The sequence below is a fragment of the Poromitra crassiceps genome (genome assembly GCF_964638095.1).
Source record: "Poromitra crassiceps genome assembly, chromosome: 13".
Lineage (NCBI taxonomy): Eukaryota > Metazoa > Chordata > Actinopteri > Beryciformes > Melamphaidae > Poromitra > Poromitra crassiceps.
In genome coordinates this window covers 21,181,295-21,202,338 of record NC_139644.1, presented here as the reverse complement: position 1 = coordinate 21,202,338, position 21,044 = coordinate 21,181,295, and the positions used below count along the sequence as shown (strand labels likewise).

Genomic DNA, 21,044 nt, shown 5'->3' with positions numbered 1-21,044 from the left:
GAGAGTCCCTGCTCAGGTCGTTGCATACAGTCAGAGCTGGATGACCGGTCTAGTCGTGGATAATTCGTTCAAGCAGAATAATATGTTACCGTACTTATATATTATGCGGTCACTAATGTGAAAGAACATGGTCTATGTTGCCTTCAGGTACTCCACGCAAGCTTCGAATTTATCCTGCATTATGGTACTTTTTAGGATCATGTCATGTAACAAAAGTAGTTTTTGATTGCTTGTGTCTTATTTCAGAAATAAAGTAGCACTCAGCGACCTTGTGTTGAAAGAAAACAGAAACATACAGCAATGCGTGCAGTAAATGCCACGAATCGCCCCATGAGCTCTCACCTCGTCTTTTTCAATCTTCCAGACAGCACTTGAAGGCAGCCAGCACGCATCCCTTCCGTCAGTCCAACATGGCGGCGCCCCATGTTGGAGTGGAGGGTGTCAACTCAGATCAAACAGTGACAGAGGGAGAAGGCAGAAAAATGGGACAAATTGTGACAGATTCTTCTACCGGAGTTGCGAAACGACCTCAGTTCGGGACTCGTTTGCTCACCGACCCGCGTCAAGTCTTCCAGCACAACGCCTGGTCGGTACAGAATGAAGCCACTGCAGCACAGATGCTGCTGATGTGATTTTCTGTCAGAGCCACAGTATCTCATGGCTGGGAAATTAACATTAACGTAACGTTAACCTTAGCTAGCTAGTAATGGACGATATTTTGTTTCATTAACGTTAGCTAACTAATAGGCTGCATTTATTTGATTGGCCTCCAGTTTTAACGGGAATAACGTCAGTAGGCTAGTCCTAACAGCTCGCTACCGCCCTCTAACGTTACTAGTCGAAGATGATAGTGCCTTGGGATAAGGGACATGTGCTGGTTGACAATTTATGTATAGCTATGCTAAATTGAAGCTCATATCCAGAAAATGTTTTGAGTCATATTATGTGTTATATGCCTTTGCCAAAAGGCAATGTCAAATTTGACATATTTCAATTCAATGTTTGGTGTCATTTCACATTTTGGGTAAAATCACAATTTAATTAACCATTTAACAAAATGTCATTAATGCAGCGCTAACTTCGTGGTGGTGAGTCTGTGTGGCTACTAACCAAATTGTATTAGGGTTTCACCTGGTCCTCACCTCAAGCTAGTCTCATGTTAGCTCCATATGTTCCGCTGTTCCTCTCCGATCCACTCTGAATCAGCATCACACAGCATTCCATAAAGAAATTGAGTTGAGTGTTTAAAACGCTCTCCTACCAGCAGTCTTTCCACAGCCTGTGCCGAATTTAGGAGATGAGAATCGTCCCAGTGCCAACAGGAACCTTGGGAGTTTAGTATTTTATGACATGTTTTGCTTCCCAGGTGCGCTGGATTTGATCACTGTGCCACCGTATCAGTGTGTCTGCAATGTTGTTTGCTCGCCGTGTGCAAGCGGTGCAGCACCATGATAGTAAGATCAAACACACCCTGCTCTAAATTCGACACAGGCTGTCGAAAGACTGCTTTTAAGCGGTTGTTTCAGGCAGGAATATAATTTTAACACCTCCGCCTTATACTACTGGCTTCCATAGGGAGATTATTATATATTTAGATCTGCGATCGGATGTTGGAGACAGGTAGGAGAGCGTTTTAAACACTCTGCCCCCTCAATTTCCTTACGGAATGCTGTGTGACGCTGATTCAGAGTGGATCACATGAAAAGAGAACAGCGGAACATATGGGGGTAGTCTCAGGTCAAAGAATCATCTGAACATCACATGAAAAGGGATTATTGATTGGATGTCATAATGTCATTGCTGTTATTTGCTGTTTTCCACCACAGTGCATAATGCTGTTTTGTTGTCAACAGGGACAATGTGGAGTGGACAGAGGAACAAGAGGCAGCTGCTAAGAAGAAGGTCATAGAAAATAGTCAGCCACTCCCTGCACAGAAACAAGGTTGTTATTGTAGTTTAGGCTCAAGGCCCATACACATGAATACATCATCTCAGAGTCTGATTGGCATAAAAAATCAGTTTGACTGACTATGGGGTCCTGAGCAGTGGGACAGCATTCCTCAATTTTGTATTTGCATTCATTTTCATTTCAGTTGTCCAGCTGTTTTAGTTTGTTTATGTCCATGCTTAAAAACATGCACAAATAGACCTATTCATTGCTGGAGAATTAGAATATCCATGTTTGGCATGAATGTATTCACTGCAGAAGTGTCTCTTATTCATGTCTAAATGGGTTTTCTTCTATAATTGGCTTTGGCCAAACAATAAAATGAAAAATAATACTGGCTGATGTTTTTTTCCTATTTCAGTCAGAATTTCAGGCAAAAATTATAGTTTCATGTCATGATCATGTTTTAGGCTTTGCTTATCCCTAAAATTAGTTTAAGTGTTATTTGCTTTATAAATATAAGTCAAATATGTTAAATTAACTGGTTTACTGGCTTGCCTTTTTGCAGAAGAATATGACAACCGGGCAAATGAGTACTGGAATGATTTTTACACAATCCACGAGAATCGTTTTTTCAAAGACCGCCACTGGCTCTTCACGGAGTTCCCAGAGCTCGCCCCGCAGTGTTGCCCCAACCACGAGTCCCCTCCTGAAGTCTCCAGCACAGATGACAGTCAGCAGGACAGTCTGGACCACGAGTCCCCTCCTGAAGTCTTCAGCACAGACGACAGTCAGCAGGACAGTCTGGACCATGAACCAGAAGTCACCTGTCTGCCTCACAATGATGGTGACTTCCCTGGCTCTCCTGGCACATACCGCATTCTGGAGGTCAGAAAATAGTTTGCAGGTGTTCTCTCCCAAGCAAGTTAGACACTTTTACCATAAGCATTGATTTCAAAAAGGCAAAAATCTAGGTGGTAGAATTCTTGTCATTCATTCTCCTGAGACAGTCAGCTACTACTTCATGCGTTTAATGTTTGTGAGTCCACAGAATGAATGCTATATGAATTTATGTTCACCTGACAGGTTGGCTGCGGTGTCGGCAACACTGTTTTCCCTATTCTGAAGACCAACAAGTGAGTGCAGGCGGGACATGTCCATTTATACATTTCAGTCCACGTTTGATAATGACACATGATGCACACTTGAAGCTCTAACTGCGTTGTTTTTGCAGTGACCCGGGACTCTTTGTTTACTGCTGTGATTTTTCCAGCACTGCTGTGGAGTTAGTCAAGGTGAGAAAAGAGGGAGGGGGGAATGAAAAGATGACGTGTCTGATAGATCTATTCATCAGTAGAGCTGTGGGCTAACCGATGAATTGACATTGGGTTTCTTATCATCAGATGAATCTGGACTACGACCCCGGGCGATGCTTCGCCTTTGTTCACGACTTGAGTGATGTGGAAGCCAATTACCCCGTCCCTGATGGGACCCTTGATGTTGTTGTGCTCATCTTCGTGCTATCAGCTTTGCATCCTGACAAGTAAGACCCCCCCTTTTCCTCTCTTCTCTCTCTCTCTCTCGCTGTTTCTTTCTCTCATTTGTCACTGAATACAATGCGTCTGCTGATTTCAAAGTCCCCCCCTTCTCTCTCAGAATGCAAGTGTCCATCAGCAGATTGGCTCGGCTGCTGAAGCCCGGGGGAGTGATGCTGTTCAGGGACTATGGGCGATACGACATGGCGCAGCTCCGCTTCAAGAAAGGTTAGACTGAGACCAGGGCACTGTGACACAGGTCTGGGCAGCCCCAATGGCTTAAAGAGCGTGGTACAGGTTAAAAAAAATAATAATTTACAGTTAGCACTCAACATTCTTATGTACACCCCCCCCCCCCCCCCCCAAAAAAAAACAAAAACAAAATTAAAACATGCCCCCAATATGGATATTGTAATAAACTATGGTGCAGGCTGACTAATATCCCTCCAAAATACCACATTAAGGCAAGACCTTGTATATCATATCAGTATTGAGTATCGTATCAGTATCGAGTATCATGATACTAAACTTGGTATTGGTATCTAAGTCAACATTTTTGTATCATGACAACACTAGAGGGGACACTGACATCTTCAACACCTCAAATGTGAATTTCGTGAACCATTACACCCCTAACATAAGTGTCAAATACATGTAATGTTGATTTAGATGGCTGTGATTTGTTGTAGAATATCAGTTTTCTTTCCTTCTCTTAGGGAGGTGTCTGTCAGAAAACTTTTATGTCCGTGGTGACGGGACACGGGTCTATTTCTTTACTCAAGGTAAAAATTAAGTCTAGGATTCCTGTGTCCACGATGCCACTTTCTAAGTATGTATGCATATATGTATGTATTTTTTAATTGTTTTGCCTCCAGATGAGCTCCATGAGATGTTCTCAGAGGCAGGGCTCGAGAAGGTGCAGAACCTCGTGGACAGGAGGTTGCAGGTGAACAGAGGCAAGCAGCTGACCATGTACAGGGTGTGGATCCAGTGCAAATACCGCAAGGCTTTCAGTCAGCCACCGGAGACGCAGGGCTGAGCCCAGAGGAGACCGCAACCTGAAGCAGGTGCTGGAACTCCAGGCGGTGCTGTCTGAGGATGCATTGAAGGAAAGAGACTACTGCAGTTGAGATAAAGGAGCTGGAAATGGATCAGCTGCTATGAAGTGGATGGAGTTGTTTTATGGCTGGTGTCCTGATGGTGCTTTTCTCCAAAATGCAGCCTCCCTGACTAAAAAAAAAGTGAAAATGACTGATCATTGTCAGCTGAGTGCAGTAATCTGGGAAATAAAAGGGGCCGGTTACCCCTCATATGAATGTTTTTTATTCAGCCAAATGTGATTTGCAATGATCTGGTGTTTTAAAACAAATGGCAAGAGACCGTTGCAAACATTTATTACCTGCAAAATAAATAAAACTGTAAATCTTAACCCCAGAATTTTCCGTTGGTACTTTAAAAGTGCACTCAGAATAATGCTGTTTGTCTAAACAAAGGAATAGGCTAATGACCCATTGTCTCATACTGTAAAATTCAAGACATTTACAGTCAGTTATACACTATCAGTTATTCAAACCAATGTGGTAGAATCGGTACAATGTTTGCACAATGATTTTGCTTCCAATCACATATTAGCCCATTTTGATAAGTTGGGAATGGATGTAGCCCATAGAATTTATGTAGTTTTTAGCCATTTATTATTGGGCAATATAATGTAAATGTGTGGTCATCATGGGTATGGCAACTTTCTGATAAGTGACCATTTCTGGGGTGGGTGGGCGCTGTTTAATTGTATTGTATTAAAGGATTTGCCATTGGTCCAGAGACGAGAGATTTGGGGAGCAGGCGTGGACTGAGCGAAGGTGAGCAGCCAAATACTTGGAACAATCTCACGAGAAAATATGAGATTTTACTGATTATTGTTTACATTGCAAAAACATGAGAACCGAACCGAATCGATCCGGATTAAACTGAATCGATTGCAACAACAGAACTTACCTCCTTTGCAGATCGGGGTATTCTCCCACAGCGAGGAAGGCGATTCGAGACGAACTTTGTTTTGATCGAGCTGGACCCGAATTCATCTCACGGGGATAAAAGACAGGGAGTAGCTTAACGTAAAGAAATAATTTATACCGGGAGAAGAACGGAGAAACTACAGGGTCGCCATTGTGTGTGGAACATTGAAACGAGATAACCCGACATAGGCACGGTATGGTCCTCGAAGAAAGGAATGTGATGGTGGGGATCCCCGCCTAGGAGTACAGAAAGGCGGGTTTGGGATACCCGAAGTTCTCGGGGCCTCCGAGGGAATCCTCCGTCGTCTACCGTGAGCCACACCGCGCGCTCCCGTGTCTTGATCGTTAACAATCGGCACGCGAGGGACCCGGCTGTGGATGCGGCCTAGCCTGGGAGGGTCTGCTGAGCACCGGGGAGACAACAGGGACTATTTCGGGGGCAAAAAACAGGCCCTCCGGAGGACCGCGGAGATATTTATTACAGTAAGTAACGTTAATGTTAGCCCGCTAGGCTGTGGAGCAGAAAGCGGATCTGGGCGGCTCTCTGCTGCCTGAGCCCAGGCGTCGTGGCACGACCACCGAACAGATTGACAGCACAGAACCGAGAAGATGCTTCTTTTTGACAGACGAGTGCTAGGCTGTCAGCTAGCTGTCGCTAGCTCACGTTAGCTGAGTTGTGTGGCTGGTGACATTCACTGTGGTGGACAATAGCTGTGTCAGTGTTAGTTGCATTTATTTTAGCTACCTAAGTAGGTAACGTTGATGATAAATGGGCCAACCTTAGGTTAATCCACCTTTGTCTGGTTTGGTACCTGACAAAATCACTCTACTAGCTAAGATTGCAGTGGTATAACTGAGCCAACATTGGCAAGCCTGTTAGCTCATTTCTGTAGCTATAGCTTGCTGATCATTCACTGATGCTGTTTCATGTCGTTACGATCATACTATGGTCTGCATAGCTGAGCCAACAAGCTCATGTCAGAGTACAATCCTATAATTTATGAGCCACCATTTATCCGCAAATGTCAGACAGATAAAGCAAGTTACTCTATTCAGTCATTGTGTACAAGATGGGTGGACAACAGTAAACTGTTGGGTGTGTAACCTTTGCCCAAGCTAGCAAGCCAGGCACTTATTGTCTATTGTGGCCTTTTCCATTGCTGTGAGTATATTTGGCAGTTCCACCATTAGTGACCTTTCATAACTCCAGCGCCATGTACGCCTATAACGTCAGGGCTTTATCACATGATGATGCTATAATTTTCCAGGCAGTACTCTACACATCTGGCCTACATCTTTGATTGACATCCAATATCCCACATTAACTGTGTTTATGTGTGTCCACTGTCCAGAGTGTGCATTTTAGGTTACATGCTTATTTGACACACATGATATTGGCAAACATCTTCCCCTATTGTCAGGCTTATTGATGAGTCACAAAAGGAATTTTCCACATCCTAAAAACAGCCATGACTCATCACAACCAATATCTTTCGAAATGGGTGATCTGTCACTACACTGAAATATACCAGGCAGACCCTATAACCTCTCTGCTTTTGTGTCTGCAGCCATGATGGAAGAACTGCACAGCCTGGACCCCCGCCGACAGGAGCTGTTGGAGGCTCGCTTCACGGGGGTCGGCGTGGCTAAGGTTTGTGTTACAGTAGATGTTGCAGAAGTAGAGCTCATAATCACAGATTTTCATGATTACACATTTTCTTTATGTCTGTCTTCCTTTCTTTGTCTCACTCTGCCTCGGTGTCATTGTGCTGTTTGGCCTGGACAAGCCTGGCCCCGCTCCTTTTTTTTGTCTCCGTCTCTAGAGAAGGTTGAGCTGTGTCTGTGTTTTTTGGCTGGTGGGTTATGGCATCTCTCCCTGGCTCATGATGTACTGGCTGTGTATGCAAGTGGCGATGCCTGCCAAAAAGGCCACAGACAGGACAGGGGTGGCGCGAGTGGAGTGAAGGCAGGAGAGGAATGCAGAAAGAGTTGTTGACCAGGTGTGAGTGGAGGCAGCATTTAGTCTTCCGCCTCCTAGCCTTGCGACATGGAGGGAGCTGCCTTTGCGGAAGGTGATCTTGGAACAGTGAGGGAGCGAGAGTCAGCGCCAGGAGTGGGCCCTGTGCCAGCCATAGGCAGAGCTGAGCCCAGAGCATGGCATGGCTGCTGCCGCAGAGAAAATGGTGGATCTCACTGAGGCATCATGCCACAGTATGACAAGAGATGCGACGCGGAGGTGGGGGGAAACGGGAGAATTGTCCACAAATGTGCTAGAGAGAAATATGCGTTAGTGACCTAAAAGCCCCTCGGATGTCACAGAGCAGCATAGTGTATTTTCTTGACCTTGAACAGCCCTGTGGCACTGCTGCTCTCCCCGTCATTACGGAGTTGGCATAAAAGTAGCGGCGGGGGGAGGGAAATTGATATCCTGTGAGGACAAAGAGCAAGCACACCTTTTGGTACTGGAACAGAGAGGGGCCTGCTCAAATTGTTGGAAGCGCATTTCCTTTTGAACAAGCCTGATCAAACGACCAACTCTTGGATGGAGCATCCTCCTTCATTGACTTTCTCCAGAGACGAAAGAAAAGAACAGTTAAGAGCACAGTGAACGGGGAGAAAAATGGATGACATTATCTAAAGGTGACAGACAGAGGGAGAAATACATCCCCCCGGCAGCATGCCTGATATTCAGCCATTTGAGGAGGGTTCAGTGAGGGAGCTCCAGTGTGCTCTGAATGACTAAGTATCTCCCCCTGATTGGACAGTGCCTGCTGAATTCTGATGGGATTCATTTGACTGACAGGCATCACCTAGGGAACCGACATTAGGACTCAGCCAAACCTCCTTATCTCTCCCTCCCTTCCTCACTCCTTTTTCTTTCTCCCATTTCCAACTCTGTGTTCCCTTACAGCTGCCTGCAAACACAACAAGTACACGTTCCAACACTGTCACTGACTACGTTTACATGCATACAATATTCCGCTTTTGGCCCATATTCGGAAAATGACAATATTCCGACTAAATGAATAATCCACTAATATTCCCGTTTACATGCAGCCGTAGCTCGCCCTCCCCGACACGTGTGTCATTAACTCTAGCTTTTTATGTTTTTATTTATATATGTACATATATTTATTTTTTTACTTAACAGGGCTCAGGTCAGAATGAGTCATCCAATCAGAGTCTATGCAGTGTGGGCTCTCTCAGCGACAAAGAGCTAGAGGTGAGTATCTATCTTCCACGTGCAGAACCGGATTTGTTTTTATGCCAACCATCTCGCCACGCTACCTTATTGTACATGCAGCCAACTCACTTTTTTCCCTCATTACTATTTTGACAGACTCCAGAGAAAAAGGCGAACGACCAGAGAGCGAGAAAACGGAAAGCAGACCTGTTTGACAGCAGCCAAGGTGAGATTGCCGGCCCCTCTCTCCTGTGATCCTCTCACAGTGTATCCAGCCTCTCTCTTACTCTGCACTTCTGTTTATTTCAGGCAAAGCAGGAGCAACAAGGGGACATAAAATTAGTGATTATTTTGAGGTGAGTGGCAGCAAGTCTTTTCTTTCTGCGTGTGTTGTGCGGAGCGTGGATCCAGCGGAGTTGACGTCTTCTAAAAAGTGTGCTTCAGTATTGGGTGCATAACCTTTCCGGCTTTTCTTCCTAAGAAAAAGGCTGTATGTGCTTTTTTTTCCGTGGTCCAGTGATTCTGAAAGTGGGTCCGTGACAGTTTAATTTTCCTATAGTTCAGTAGAAATGATCCCAATCCCACAATAGATAGTTCTAGAATTCAAAACAAAATCTAGAACAATAAAAATCATCTGGGGAAAATCTTTCAGCACGGGGGAATGGGGTTAATGACATGAAAACATTTTGAGAACCCCCTGTTGTTGTTTTTTTGTGTCATTTTGGTCTTTCCACTGAATTGCTTTCTGTCTCTCTTGTCGTGTGTGTGTGTGTGTGTGTGTGTGTGTGTGTGTGTGTGTGTGTGTTTGTCAGTTTGCTGGAGGTAGCGGTCCTGGTACCAGTCCCGCCAGGGGGATTCCACCAGTGGTCCGCTCTTCCCCACAGCACTCCCTCTCCAACCCGCCTGTCGCAGTGAGCAATGTTCACTCTCTGTTTCGGCTCTCCGCACTCTGTCCTGCCATTCTCAGCTTGTTATTAGCTTTTATAATTGAAGTTCCTTTTTTGGTTTGGGGCAGAACTTGATGTGGTCTTTGAACACGGTCCATACAGAATCGAGAGCAGCTGTAGTGCAGTTTATTTATAAAGCTCATGTAAAACTATCATCATTGACCAAAGTGCTGTTGAAAAGATAAACCAAGAAAAACAATGAAGATAAGGAACACAGAGCAGAAACTGTCAAATAACGTTCAATCTGGAAAGTAACATAAACACACACAGACAAAGATCAAACAGAGTCCAAGTTCACAACACAGTCAAAAGTATTGAAACTGATCCGAGACAAGTTTTGAGTGAGTCAATTGAGGGGATAGACCTGATATATGTTTGTGAACTCAAGGCCTGGAATGGTTTTGAATACCATTTTAGTTTACGAGATCTTACATTTTTGCCGTTTCTGGGGAGAAATCAGCCTAGTTGCAGAGACTTACGTGTGTTCTGATCTCATGTTCACACTTATTTCATTTCCCAAATTGCTCTTCTATTTTATTCTAACTGGCATTAAAAGCTCTTAAAGGGTCTTAAATTCAACATGATGAAATATGCAGACAACCCAAGTATGTAAGTATGTATGTATGTATGTAGGTTTTTATTGGTTGAATGTGTGTGCCTCCCAGGTGCAGCAGGGAAGCCCGTCCTCTATCAGCTCGGCCAACACAGAGCACTCGTCATGTTCACTGAAGCCTGCCACGCTTCACATGCTCCACAAAGCCACACAGGTACTTGAAATCAAGGCCTTGGAAGTTTTTGAAAATAGACATAAATAGACACGGGTCATTGAAAGTGCTTGAATTTATAGATTTGGTATAAGAATAGAAATTGAAGTCCGCCTCTGACATAGTCTTGACATCACTGTAACACAGCACAGTTGAGAAGTGTTCACACGTTCCAGCGCCTCTCTCTCTCTTTAATGATCTGTGAGCTTCTGTAAAGCCTGCTAGTTCTCATTCTAAAAATGCTCAGTGTTGTAACAGTAAATAACTGCGATCCGTGTCTCAATCTATGACATGTTGGCTCCTTGAATTTGAGGGAATTGGGCATGGAACGTCCTTGAAAAGTCGTTGAATTTGATGTTTAAGAAGGTGTGGAATCCCTGCAACACATTTCCTAGATAGAACTTCATGTATTATGTCGTTGTTGATAACTGGCATATAACTTTTCTTTTTTCTAAATGATCAAATCTTTTTGTCCCCTGTAGTCTGACCTTACCATAGAGAAACTAACGGCAATGGAGAACAACAAGAACTCTGACCTGGAGAAGAAGGAGGGCCGGATAGATGATTTGCTGCGGGTACTAATCTCATTACACCTCCACCCGTTTGCCATTATGTTTGACTTTGAGATCATATTCCCAGTCTTGGGTCTTACACTTAAGGCCTGTTAGACTTGTCACATTCATTTTGATCTGTGTCAATACGTGTATAAACAAGCTTGACTTATGTTTGCATTGTTGTTTTTCCACCTAAACCTGCTTCCCTCCTCCTGCTTCTTTGTATGTTTTTTTCTTTCTGCTTCAGGCAAACTGTGATCTGCGGAGACAGATCGATGAGCAGCAGAGGATGCTGGAGCGATACAAGGAACGCTTAAACAAGTGTGTGACCATGTCCAAGAAGCTGCTGATCGAGAAAGTATGTTCCTCTGATAGCGTCATGACTTTAACTTTGTTATTTAACATGACTTCCCAAACTGCAGGGGTCCCTGGGGGGGGGGGGGGGGGGGGGGGTACGTGTTTAGTTAGGATTGGAGATTTAGTTAGTAATTTCATTATTATTTTTATTAGTAATTTAATTACTAGAGGTCAACACTAGATGAGACTCCATTGGTATCTCCCCTTCGCAGAATGGTCTCTAGGACAAAACACTATTACCGTAAATGAGGATCTAAAGCACCTCTACTTGTTGGTTCTTCTTGACATGGAAAAGTTTCAGAATCCCCTGATTTAAGCCACTTGAGATATTGGTGGCCACCAGGAGATTCAGCAGAACTCAGGTTTGATGTTGGTGTTTCTCTGTGCTCTTCCTCCAGTCCAAGCAGGAGAAGATGGCGTGTCGGGACAAGAGCATGCAGGACAGACTTCGACTGGGCCACTTCACCACAGTAAGACACGGGGCCTCTTTCACCGAGCAGTGGACGGACGGATACGCCTTCCAGAATCTCATCAAGTGAGGATCTCCATGTTATAACTTTAAGCTGCTTCTCCTTTCTTCCACACACCCTGCCTGTTAGTCTGGCCTGTTGTTTGTTACCATGGAGATGTGATCTTCAAGAGCCAAAATTGAACTATTCAGAGAGAACAAAGTACTTTATCTGTCTATAGGGGATGGTGTGGTGGAGAAACAAACAGCCTGTTCTGGAGTGTACAGTCTAATTAAAAGAAAGTAGTAAACCATTGTCTTGGGAAAATGCAACTTAAATATATAAATCTCAACATCTTAGCTGTGATTATTCACAAGACATCCTTAATCATCTTCATATGTAAATGGGATTCAGTGACATCACATACAGTAGTGGGAGAACTTACTTCTGGTTTCCTCATCCATTAGTTTGCATGGACTGCTGCGATACCGTGATGTCTGGCTAAAAGCGAGCTTACATTCAAACAATCTGATTTAATATGAATGATTTCATCACCGCAAGTGTGCGATAGAATCCGTACTTATCTCCTCCAACATAATCAGAGCTAAACTAATGTATAAGGAACTTGATTGGACAGGCTGTGACTTCCTCACCACATGTCCGCCTGTGTGTTTCCAGACAACAGGAGAGGATCAACTCCCAGCGAGAGGAGATTGAAAGGCAGAGGAAGCTGCTGGCCAAGCGCAAGCCGCCCTCCATGGCCCAGACGCCACCGCCGAGCCTGGAGCAAAACAAACGCAAGAGCAAGACCAACGGAGCAGAGAGCGAAGCGTATGTCTTTTATTTGTTATTTGTCGTCTTTTGCATCTCAGTGCTGTTTTTTCCCCCCTGCGTTCATCTTCTAAGCTCTGCAGTCACTCAGGCTGGTTGTGTGTCCTCACAGGTTAACACAGGCAGAGTACCACGAGCAAGAGGAGATCTTCAAGCTACGACTAGGTCATCTTAAGAAGGTAATGTCTGACATGCCGATTGGCTCAGAGTGGGACTGCATCATTTGTGGGGGAGGGCATGTTTACTGCTTACTGCTAACTTGTTTTCGAGTCTGTTAAAGTTGACTTTTTGGTTGATTGCACCACTTTTTGACATTTTTGTTTCTCTGTCCTTTCGCAGGAGGAGGCAGAGATCCAGGCAGAGCTGGAGAGGTTGGAGCGAGTGCGGAACCTGCATATTCGCGAGCTCAAGCGGATCCACAACGAGGATAACTCCCAGTGCGTTTTCTGCTCTTTACCACTACTAGATGCCCATCATGTTGGCTGCACTGGTGTGTCTCTGTGCTCTGTCTAAATGGACAATACATTTTTTCTCCTCACATGCAGATTCAAAGACCACCCTACACTAAATGACCGCTACCTGCTACTCTACTTACTCGGACGGGGCGGTTTCAGTGAAGTTTACAAGGTGGGAGCAACTTCATATTTCCCACAGATAGCCTTATGGGCAAATGCTTGCGTGTAGCATAGTGTGATGCAGGGACACTTCTACACAGTAGACATACAATACACTTAAATGTAAATGTGTATTTTTTAAGAAGGCACAGTGGCTCAGTGGTAAGCACTGTTGCCTCACAGCAAGAAGGTCCCAGGGTTCGAACCCCGGTCCATCGGTGTGGAGTTTGCATGTTCTCCCCGTGTTCGTGTGGGTTTCCTCCGGGTGCTCCACTTTCCTCCCACCATCAAAGACCTGTATGTTGGGGTTAATACTCTTGTCAGTGCCCCTGACCAAGGCACTGACAATTGGAACTGGAGTTGGTCCCCGGGTGCTGCACTGCGGCTGCCCACTGCTCCTAGTTCTAGGAAGGTTCCTAGTAGAGGATGGGTCAAATGCAGAGGATGAATTTCCTCACAGGGACAATAAAGGATAACTTAAAAACACACACCCCCACACATACAGTACATACATACAACACATGACAGGTCAAAGCTATTCACAGATAGTGTAAAACTAACTGGAATGGCTGCACATACTTTGGAAAATACTTGTGGTTGCTTGTTACATTACGTTTCACTAGATTAACGTCAACATTTTGAAGGAAGTGATTGTGCCAGATTTTGAGTCATTCCAAGAAGCTGCTATCATCAGTGTAAAAATGATGAATGAGCACAGCCCTCTAATGTGCAGCAGAGTCTCTTGGCCATCACAGCTACAGCGAGTTTGTGCCAAGTGCAATAATCCTCACTAATAGGAGACGCTTCTTCTCCAGGCCTTTGACCTAACGGAGCAAAGGTATGTTGCCGTCAAAATCCACCAGTTAAACAAGAACTGGAGGGACGAGAAGAAGGAAAACTACCACAAGTGAGTGCCGTGCTATTTTTTTTACTCAATACTGGCTATTTCTTGTGTTACTCTCTGCATGTGTTGTTTATCATTTCACTTTAGTGACTTCCCACATTTCAAATGAATAACTGAGGTAAAATATATAAAAATGTTAATGATGGTCTTTCTGTTGCAGACATGCATGCCGAGAATATAGAATTCATAAAGAGCTAGACCACCCACGGATAGTCAAACTCTACGACTACTTTTCACTTGACACTGACTCGTAAGTCCTTTTCCTTTCAAACAATTGCCTACATCTTTCAAATTTAAAGCTCACGTCAAGGCAAAATCTCTTGAGGGAAAACCTGCACACTCATTGGCCAGTTGCTTGCTCCCGACTCTCTCTTCTGACTGGATGTGCTAAATCTTGATTCAGTGCCTTCCTTGTTTTGGACCAGGTTCTGCACAGTCCTGGAGTACTGCGAGGGCAACGACCTGGACTTCTACCTGAAGCAGCACAAGCTGATGTCAGAGAAGGAGGGCCGCTCCATCATCATGCAGATTGTCAACGCCCTCAAGTACCTCAACGAGATCAGACCGCCCATTATCCACTACGACCTTAAACCCGGTGGGTCTCCACGCTAAAATGGCCATTGTGCTATTAGGGGCATGTTGTTGTTCATCAGTTGTCTTTGCGCAGCATAGTTCCCCTTGACGTCATAAGCAGCTGTATGTGGGTCAGCAATGATTATAATCAAGCAACAAGTGGGTGGTGGAGTGAGGAGGCGTGCGTGATTGGATTGGAGTGAATTAAGCTACATATTGACTTTAAAAACTCCATCTGTCAACAGCAGAGTGCTGTGATACGACAGCGTTATTGTACCGTAACTAAGAGAATCGCTGAAGAAAATATTTCATTCATGCATTGACTTAGACTCTACAGTTAGAAAGTAACCAAGCTCCTTCCTAGTATCCGGATGTACACTACAGTGCACCAGACCTCAGTTGTTTGATGCTTGTGTGACTTCTACCATGCTGCCTGGTGTTTGGGGCTCTGCGTCGCCCCAACAGTTCATTCTTTAACTCTCCGAAGTAGAGTAAAAAGTAGTAAAAAATGAATAGTAAAAAAAAGTGTTGCACATGAACATCCAGGAGGAACACTTAATAAACCATGTGATGCACTGCTTCAGTTATTTTAGAAGGTTTCACTCTGCTTTGTCTCATGTCCAACAAAGTCTCTTGTCCTAAAATCAGTCAAGCACACTTGTCAAATTGTGTATTGCTTTTATCAAATAACGGCTACAATGAACAAAATGCAAATGTTCAAAGAATCAAATTTTTACTTTTTTAATTGGAAATAATTGTTATTCTTCTGCCAAGTAGCATAGTTCTTGAACAGTAGCTGAAGCTGGTAGCTGGTGGTTGTGTATGCATCAGTAGAATGGTTTTGAATGTGACTCTGCGAATCAGAACTGGGGATCAGAACTATCTCTTATATAAATGTAAATTTTAACACGATAACAAGTCTGAGCTGCGATGACTGACTTCTTCTTTTAACGCCTGTGAAACCCTTCGTCGCCCTCATCAGGTAACATCCTGCTGGTGAACGGCACCGCCTGCGGGGAAATCAAGATCACAGACTTCGGCCTGTCGAAGATCATGGACGACGACAGCTACAACCCTGTGGACGGCATGGAGCTGACGTCACAGGGAGCGGGCACATACTGGTGAGCTTTACACCCGAATATGACACCCTGCCGCAGGGGTGCAATCACCAAGCATATGATAAATTGTGCTGTTTATTTTTACCGCGGCGCCTTGATCGTCAAGGGGCAAGTTGAGGTCAGGCAGTCGGGTGAGATGGTCCCCATCAAACATCCTCAGAGCAGAAAATCAATCTAGATTGAATAATGTAAAAAAGGGATACAATTATTGTGAAAACATTATTGTGAATGAATTAAGAATCTTCACAGCTGCAAGATATGTCTGTGTATATTGTCTTTAGATATGTCTGTGTATATTGTCTTTAGATATGTATGTGTATATTGTCTTTAGATATGTATGTGTATATTCTCTTTGCATATGCAAGTGACATTGCATCAGCCCATGGAGAACATACTTCTAGCTTTTTCACTGATACATTTACTTTGACTGATGCAGTTTAGTGATTGGTTATCGGTTATGTTTATAGATCTTTTATAAATGTTTATCAATCTCTTTATGATCGTAAGGCAGCACGTACTCTAGTGATTTATAAGCACATCGTTATAGAAGAAGCACTTCTATTTATTTATGTGTGTAATACTTGGGGCTCCATGCTCCTAAAGAATGCAGACTGTATTTCAACCTGATTTCAACTAAGTAATGCATATTACAAAAAGTGTTACACACAAGCACACAGAGCCCGACTCTCCCCGGGGTTCTCAACTAGGGAGCCGGAGAGCTGAGATCACATTCAAATAAACGGATCATTAAATTGATCTGTACATCATGGCTCCCAACGTGCCGTGGGACCAGACACAATCTGTCATCATTTGGTTTGTTGAATGTGATTCATTTTACGTTTGCTCCTTTCGTCACTTTTTAGGTATCTGCCCCCAGAGTGCTTTGTGGTCGGGAAGGAGCCGCCCAAAATCTCCAATAAGGTGGATGTGTGGTCGGTGGGAGTCATTTTCTACCAGTGTTTGTATGGCCGCAAGGTAAGAGCCACACTTCCAAAAATGTGTCCAGTCATTTCATCTATTATTGATCATTTTATTTATTGAACTGAAAAAAATAACTTGCCTGCTGGGTCCAGACCTTTTGAATCTGCCCACTCCACCGAGTTGACTGCTTCTGGTCTGGCATCGTGACATGCAAAATGTTCGGTCCAATGAGCACCAGGGGGCTAACGATTAGCCAATCAGCATCACACGGTCGTGTGCACCGGACCAAGGAGGAGTAATAACAACATTATGGCCAAAGTACTAATTAATTCAAATCCAAACAGCACTCTGCTTTGAAGGCATTCATTCAAAGGGGAGATGTTTTTTGCGTTTTCCCGACTGGAATCGATTCAGGCGGATACATTGGGCTAGTCTAGTGATTGGTTAGAGAAAATCAATCCCTCTGCACCACGGAAATCGGTTAGAGTGGAGGCAAGACTGTCACACTGAAGAAGGAAATGGAGTGTAATGATTTGGCAATTAAAAAGTCTGATATTAGGATCATGCAAAACAACTGGTTTTGAGATGTGTGGGTTTTTTTTTTTTTACACTTGTTTCTGGAAAATTGAGCAAGACAAACTTCATTGGGAACAAGTATCTCAACCCCCAACACTTGTTTTAATCAAATAAGATTTCAAGACTGAATACGAGAAGACTTGTTAAGATTGACGGTGCACACACTGATGTTAACTGTTCATATTTAGTTTATTCATTTGGTGGTTCATCCTTGAGATATTTGCCAGTTGTTTGAATAATACTTGACCTGCATTTCTCTGCCTCTACAGCCCTTTGGTCATAACCAGTCCCAGCAGGACATCCTGCAGGAGAACACCATACTGAAGGCAACAGATGTGCAGTTCCCCCCCAAACCAGTAGTCACACCTGAAGCTAAGGTATTGCAGCCTCTCTCGTTACCGCCTTAATCTAAGGTACTGCAGTCTCTCTCCTTACCGCCTTAAACCAGTAGTCGCACCTGAAGCTAAGGTACTGCAGTCTCTCTCCTTACCGGCTTAAACCAGTAGTCACACCTGAAGCTAAGGTACTGCAGTCTCTCTCCTTACCGCCTTAAACCAGTAGTCACACCTGAAGCTAAGGTATTGCAGCCTCTCTCCTTACCACCATAAACCAGTAGTCACACCTGAAGCTAAGGTATTGCAGCCTCTCTCCATACCGCCTTAAACCAGTAGTCACACCTGAAGCTAAAGTACTGGAATCTTTCTCCTTACCGCCTTATTTTTGTCTATCCCATTTTGCTCTGCATAAAATTATCTCATTCATATTTAATGGCCTCCACCTCATCACATTTTCACATATTTCTCCCCAGCACAACATTTCTGTGGGTATCAGGTGCTGAATTGAGATAAGTCAGTCAGACATGAGACACTTCACTCCCACTAAAATGCTATCAAACTTCAGCATTGTTTACAACACATAAGATCACCACTTAGTACAATTTCTACTCTGTTTTTGTTTACGCAATAAACGGAAGTAAAAGACCTATGAAAATTGTATCTTCACACCACATTTTCATGCAACTCCACAATACCCTCCTTGTATTCAGAGATGATTACCTTCCGTCTACTCATCCATCTACTTTTTTATGACAACTCATCTATTCTATGACAACGCACATTTAAAACAAAACAAAACCCATATTTTGTTGAATCCTTTTTTTTTAATAGATGTGTATATACTTTAGGAAATGCAATTCATAGCCCTGTCATGACATGGATTATGGCTGCTTGAAGTTTAAGTTTATATTCTAGCAATAATACCATCCAATACTACTATGATCTTTTCTTGATAACATATTGTGGTTTATTGAATCGGGTTACTCGACAGGCGACACCATACTAGCTAATATTTGCACCTTTTACAGTGTGTTCTGAAACTTTTTTTCTCCATCTAGCCAGGTCTGTCTTACAGAACCATGAACACGCCACGAGACTGTACAGAACATATGTTAGCTTTTTGTCCAATCATTCCACTCTATTCTCCCTCTCTCTCTTCCTCCAGGCCTTTATAAGGCGCTGTCTTGTCTACCGTAAGGAGGACCGCATCGATGTGCATCAGCTGGCCAGTGACCCCTTCCTCATGCCCCACATCCGCAAGTCGGTGGGCTCCTCGGGCAGCTCGGGCATGGCCATGGCCTCCACCTCCAGCTCCTCCAACAGCAGCGCCTCAAACTGAGCCGGCGCCCCGTAACAGACTGACCCAACCGATTGGAACGGGTGGGGTGGGTGGGGGGATAGCGAAGCCCGTTGGCATTCCTCCTCCCCTCCGTGAGCATCCCACCTTGCCATGTAGAGCCCAAGAGAAACCGCTGGGACACCGGCAGGGGCTGGTTGAGGAGTCGTGGACGGGGTGGGAAGGGGGACACCCGTCGCTCCTCCATCCCCCCTCATGTTCCACCCACCCCAACCTACCTGTCCTTCTCTCCCAATGGGGCAGCATTGTTCTGGGGGTCAAAGCCCTAGACGACTCACACAGCGAGGAGCGGGGTTTGGCGCTGCATAGATTGAGGGGGGAGGAGAAAAAAAGTGGGGTTGAGCGTTTTGGATTTTCTTTTTTTTTTCCGCTGAAAAAAGAGAAAATAAAAGAAGTACACAACTGCTTCAGTTTGGCCAGATGGAAAACTGTTGAAGGCCCCATACACAGACACACATGCACACACTCTTCTACACACATGCATGAACCATTCTGGTCCAAGGTGGTCTGAGCTCCCTACGTTCACAGCTTTGGTTTGTACTCGTTGCCCCTGAACCTGACAGAGTACCAGTCCAGCCTGTTGTACTGAACCTAAATATCTACGGCACTATGTCATCCAGCCCGCCCGGGCTGGGACCCCCAGCCTGCCCGGGCTGGGACCCCCAGCCTGCCCGGGCTGGGACCCCCAGACCCACCTAAATTCCAGCCCCAGATAGTTTGTGACGAGGACAACAAGAAGCTACTGCCCCTCTTCACCACCCCAACCATCCACCCCCCCCCCCCCCCCCCCCCTCACGTCTCCTCGTCGAACTCCTGTGACCAAAGCTTATAACTTCCAGTTGGTGGCAGTGTTCCACCTCCAGTTTTTATAATGAATGGATTTAGAGTCGTGTTACTTGATATGAAGTGGAAGCTGTTGACGAATGATCCCTTTTACATTTTTTTAAAAACTTTTCCATTTAACCAGTTTTATGGAGAAAACTCTTGTTTGTGTTTTTCAAGTTGCCTTTTAATTAGAACTGTTATTGTTTTGAATTGGCCCCCTACCATATACACACATATTTATTTAGGTATGTTTGAATTTATTTTTTGGCCAATAAAATGCAAGGGACTGGTTTACCTAATAGTACTGTCGGGGGGACATTGGGCTTTAGCAGAGAGTTGCATAAACCATTAAATACTATTGGTTAAAATTGTGTGTTATGTGGTCTTGACTTTAATTAGACTGAGTTTACCTTCACTGCTTTCTCTGAAACGCTGTCTTGTGCTTACTACACAACAGTACACCTGCATGCTTGTGTCTGTATTTCAGTTTCTCACAGACTGGATTAGTGGGAAATCAACTTTATATAGAAATGTGAGGTATGGTCTGCAGAAGACTTTCATTAAGTCTGACCAAGATGGGCATTATTGTTCATTTTCTGTATTCAAATCTGTTATTCTTAGATAAATCAGTATTTGCATGAACAATTCCCTTCAAATTAGGAGCCAGGGAACTGATGCCACATTGCCTTGCCTGGCGCTGCTCCATAAACGATGAATAGGAAGCCGACTTTGTGGGCTTGTACAATGCTGTTGCTGTGCCAGCAGTCAGAAAATTATAAAATCATCCTAGGTGTTGCCTCGTTCCCATTTCCTTTTCCCCATTCATTTCCATTACGGATTACATTTCATCCTCATCGCCACAAGCTTCCCTCTTTCAGGAGATGAACGACAACAGTAAAATACTAACATTTAAATGCTGACATTTGTTATGTTCCATAAGGCTCACTTCACTTGTAGCGGCACATCTTATAAGTTCAGAGATCGTTTCATCAGAATACTGTAAGCACACAAAGTTGCGTGCGTGCGAAACGATGTATGAAGGGCAATAAATTTAGCATTTTATAATTCTACCGCATAATGTGACAACAGACCGCAAACATTCGTTTTTGCATTCTTTAACTGTAGATGCCAAGAAGCTCTCACTTAACACATACATGTCTATGGGGGAGTTCAGACATCCAGTTTTTGTCTTGGTTTATTTTGTCCTTGTGAAAAAGTCCTATATATCAAACATACAATAAATATGTAGGATACAGATAATATGAGTAACCTACAAGTCCCCGAAATTGTAGTGATA

The 21,044-nt window shown here is 44.1% G+C and overlaps 1 protein-coding gene across 2 annotated transcripts; it reads left to right on the top strand.

Moving 5' to 3' along the window:
• Positions 1-431: 431 nt before the first annotated feature.
• Positions 432-20,081, top strand: tlk2 (tousled-like kinase 2). 2 transcript variants are annotated; one of them, XM_083649041.1, is made up of 28 exons: positions 432-586; positions 1,854-1,942; positions 2,457-2,776; positions 2,975-3,024; positions 3,123-3,183; positions 3,292-3,431; positions 3,545-3,651; positions 4,140-4,205; positions 7,007-7,089; positions 8,590-8,661; positions 8,779-8,848; positions 8,932-8,978; positions 9,435-9,533; positions 10,235-10,336; positions 10,816-10,908; positions 11,135-11,245; positions 11,643-11,779; positions 12,372-12,524; positions 12,637-12,703; positions 12,864-12,961; positions 13,070-13,151; positions 13,954-14,045; positions 14,203-14,292; positions 14,468-14,637; positions 15,598-15,736; positions 16,597-16,708; positions 17,500-17,607; positions 18,731-20,081. In XM_083649041.1, exons 1-28 carry the CDS (start codon positions 483-485, stop codon positions 18,902-18,904), a joined length of 3,036 nt encoding a protein of 1,011 aa, XP_083505167.1. In that variant the 5' UTR covers positions 432-482; the 3' UTR covers positions 18,905-20,081. The 2 variants fall into 2 exon arrangements, with proteins under 2 accessions (XP_083505167.1, XP_083505166.1); XM_083649040.1 differs by lacking the exons at positions 432-586; positions 1,854-1,942; positions 2,457-2,776; ... (3 more) ...; positions 3,545-3,651; positions 4,140-4,205 and adding an exon at positions 5,350-5,921.
• Positions 20,082-21,044: the final 963 nt, after the last annotated feature.

What these genes read in the sequence shown, in the direction of transcription:
- tlk2 (XM_083649041.1), top strand. Translation starts at nt 483, where the DNA reads ATGGGACAAATTGTGACAGATTCTTCTACCGGAGTTGCGAAACGACCT. An exon ending in ACTCCCTGCACAGAAACAAG is followed by an intron (nt 1,943 to 2,456) that starts GTTGTTATTGTA and finishes GCCTTTTTGCAG; the next exon opens with AAGAATATGACAACCGGGCA. An exon ending in GCAGCTCCGCTTCAAGAAAG is followed by an intron (nt 3,652 to 4,139) that starts GTTAGACTGAGA and finishes TCCTTCTCTTAG; the next exon opens with GGAGGTGTCTGTCAGAAAAC.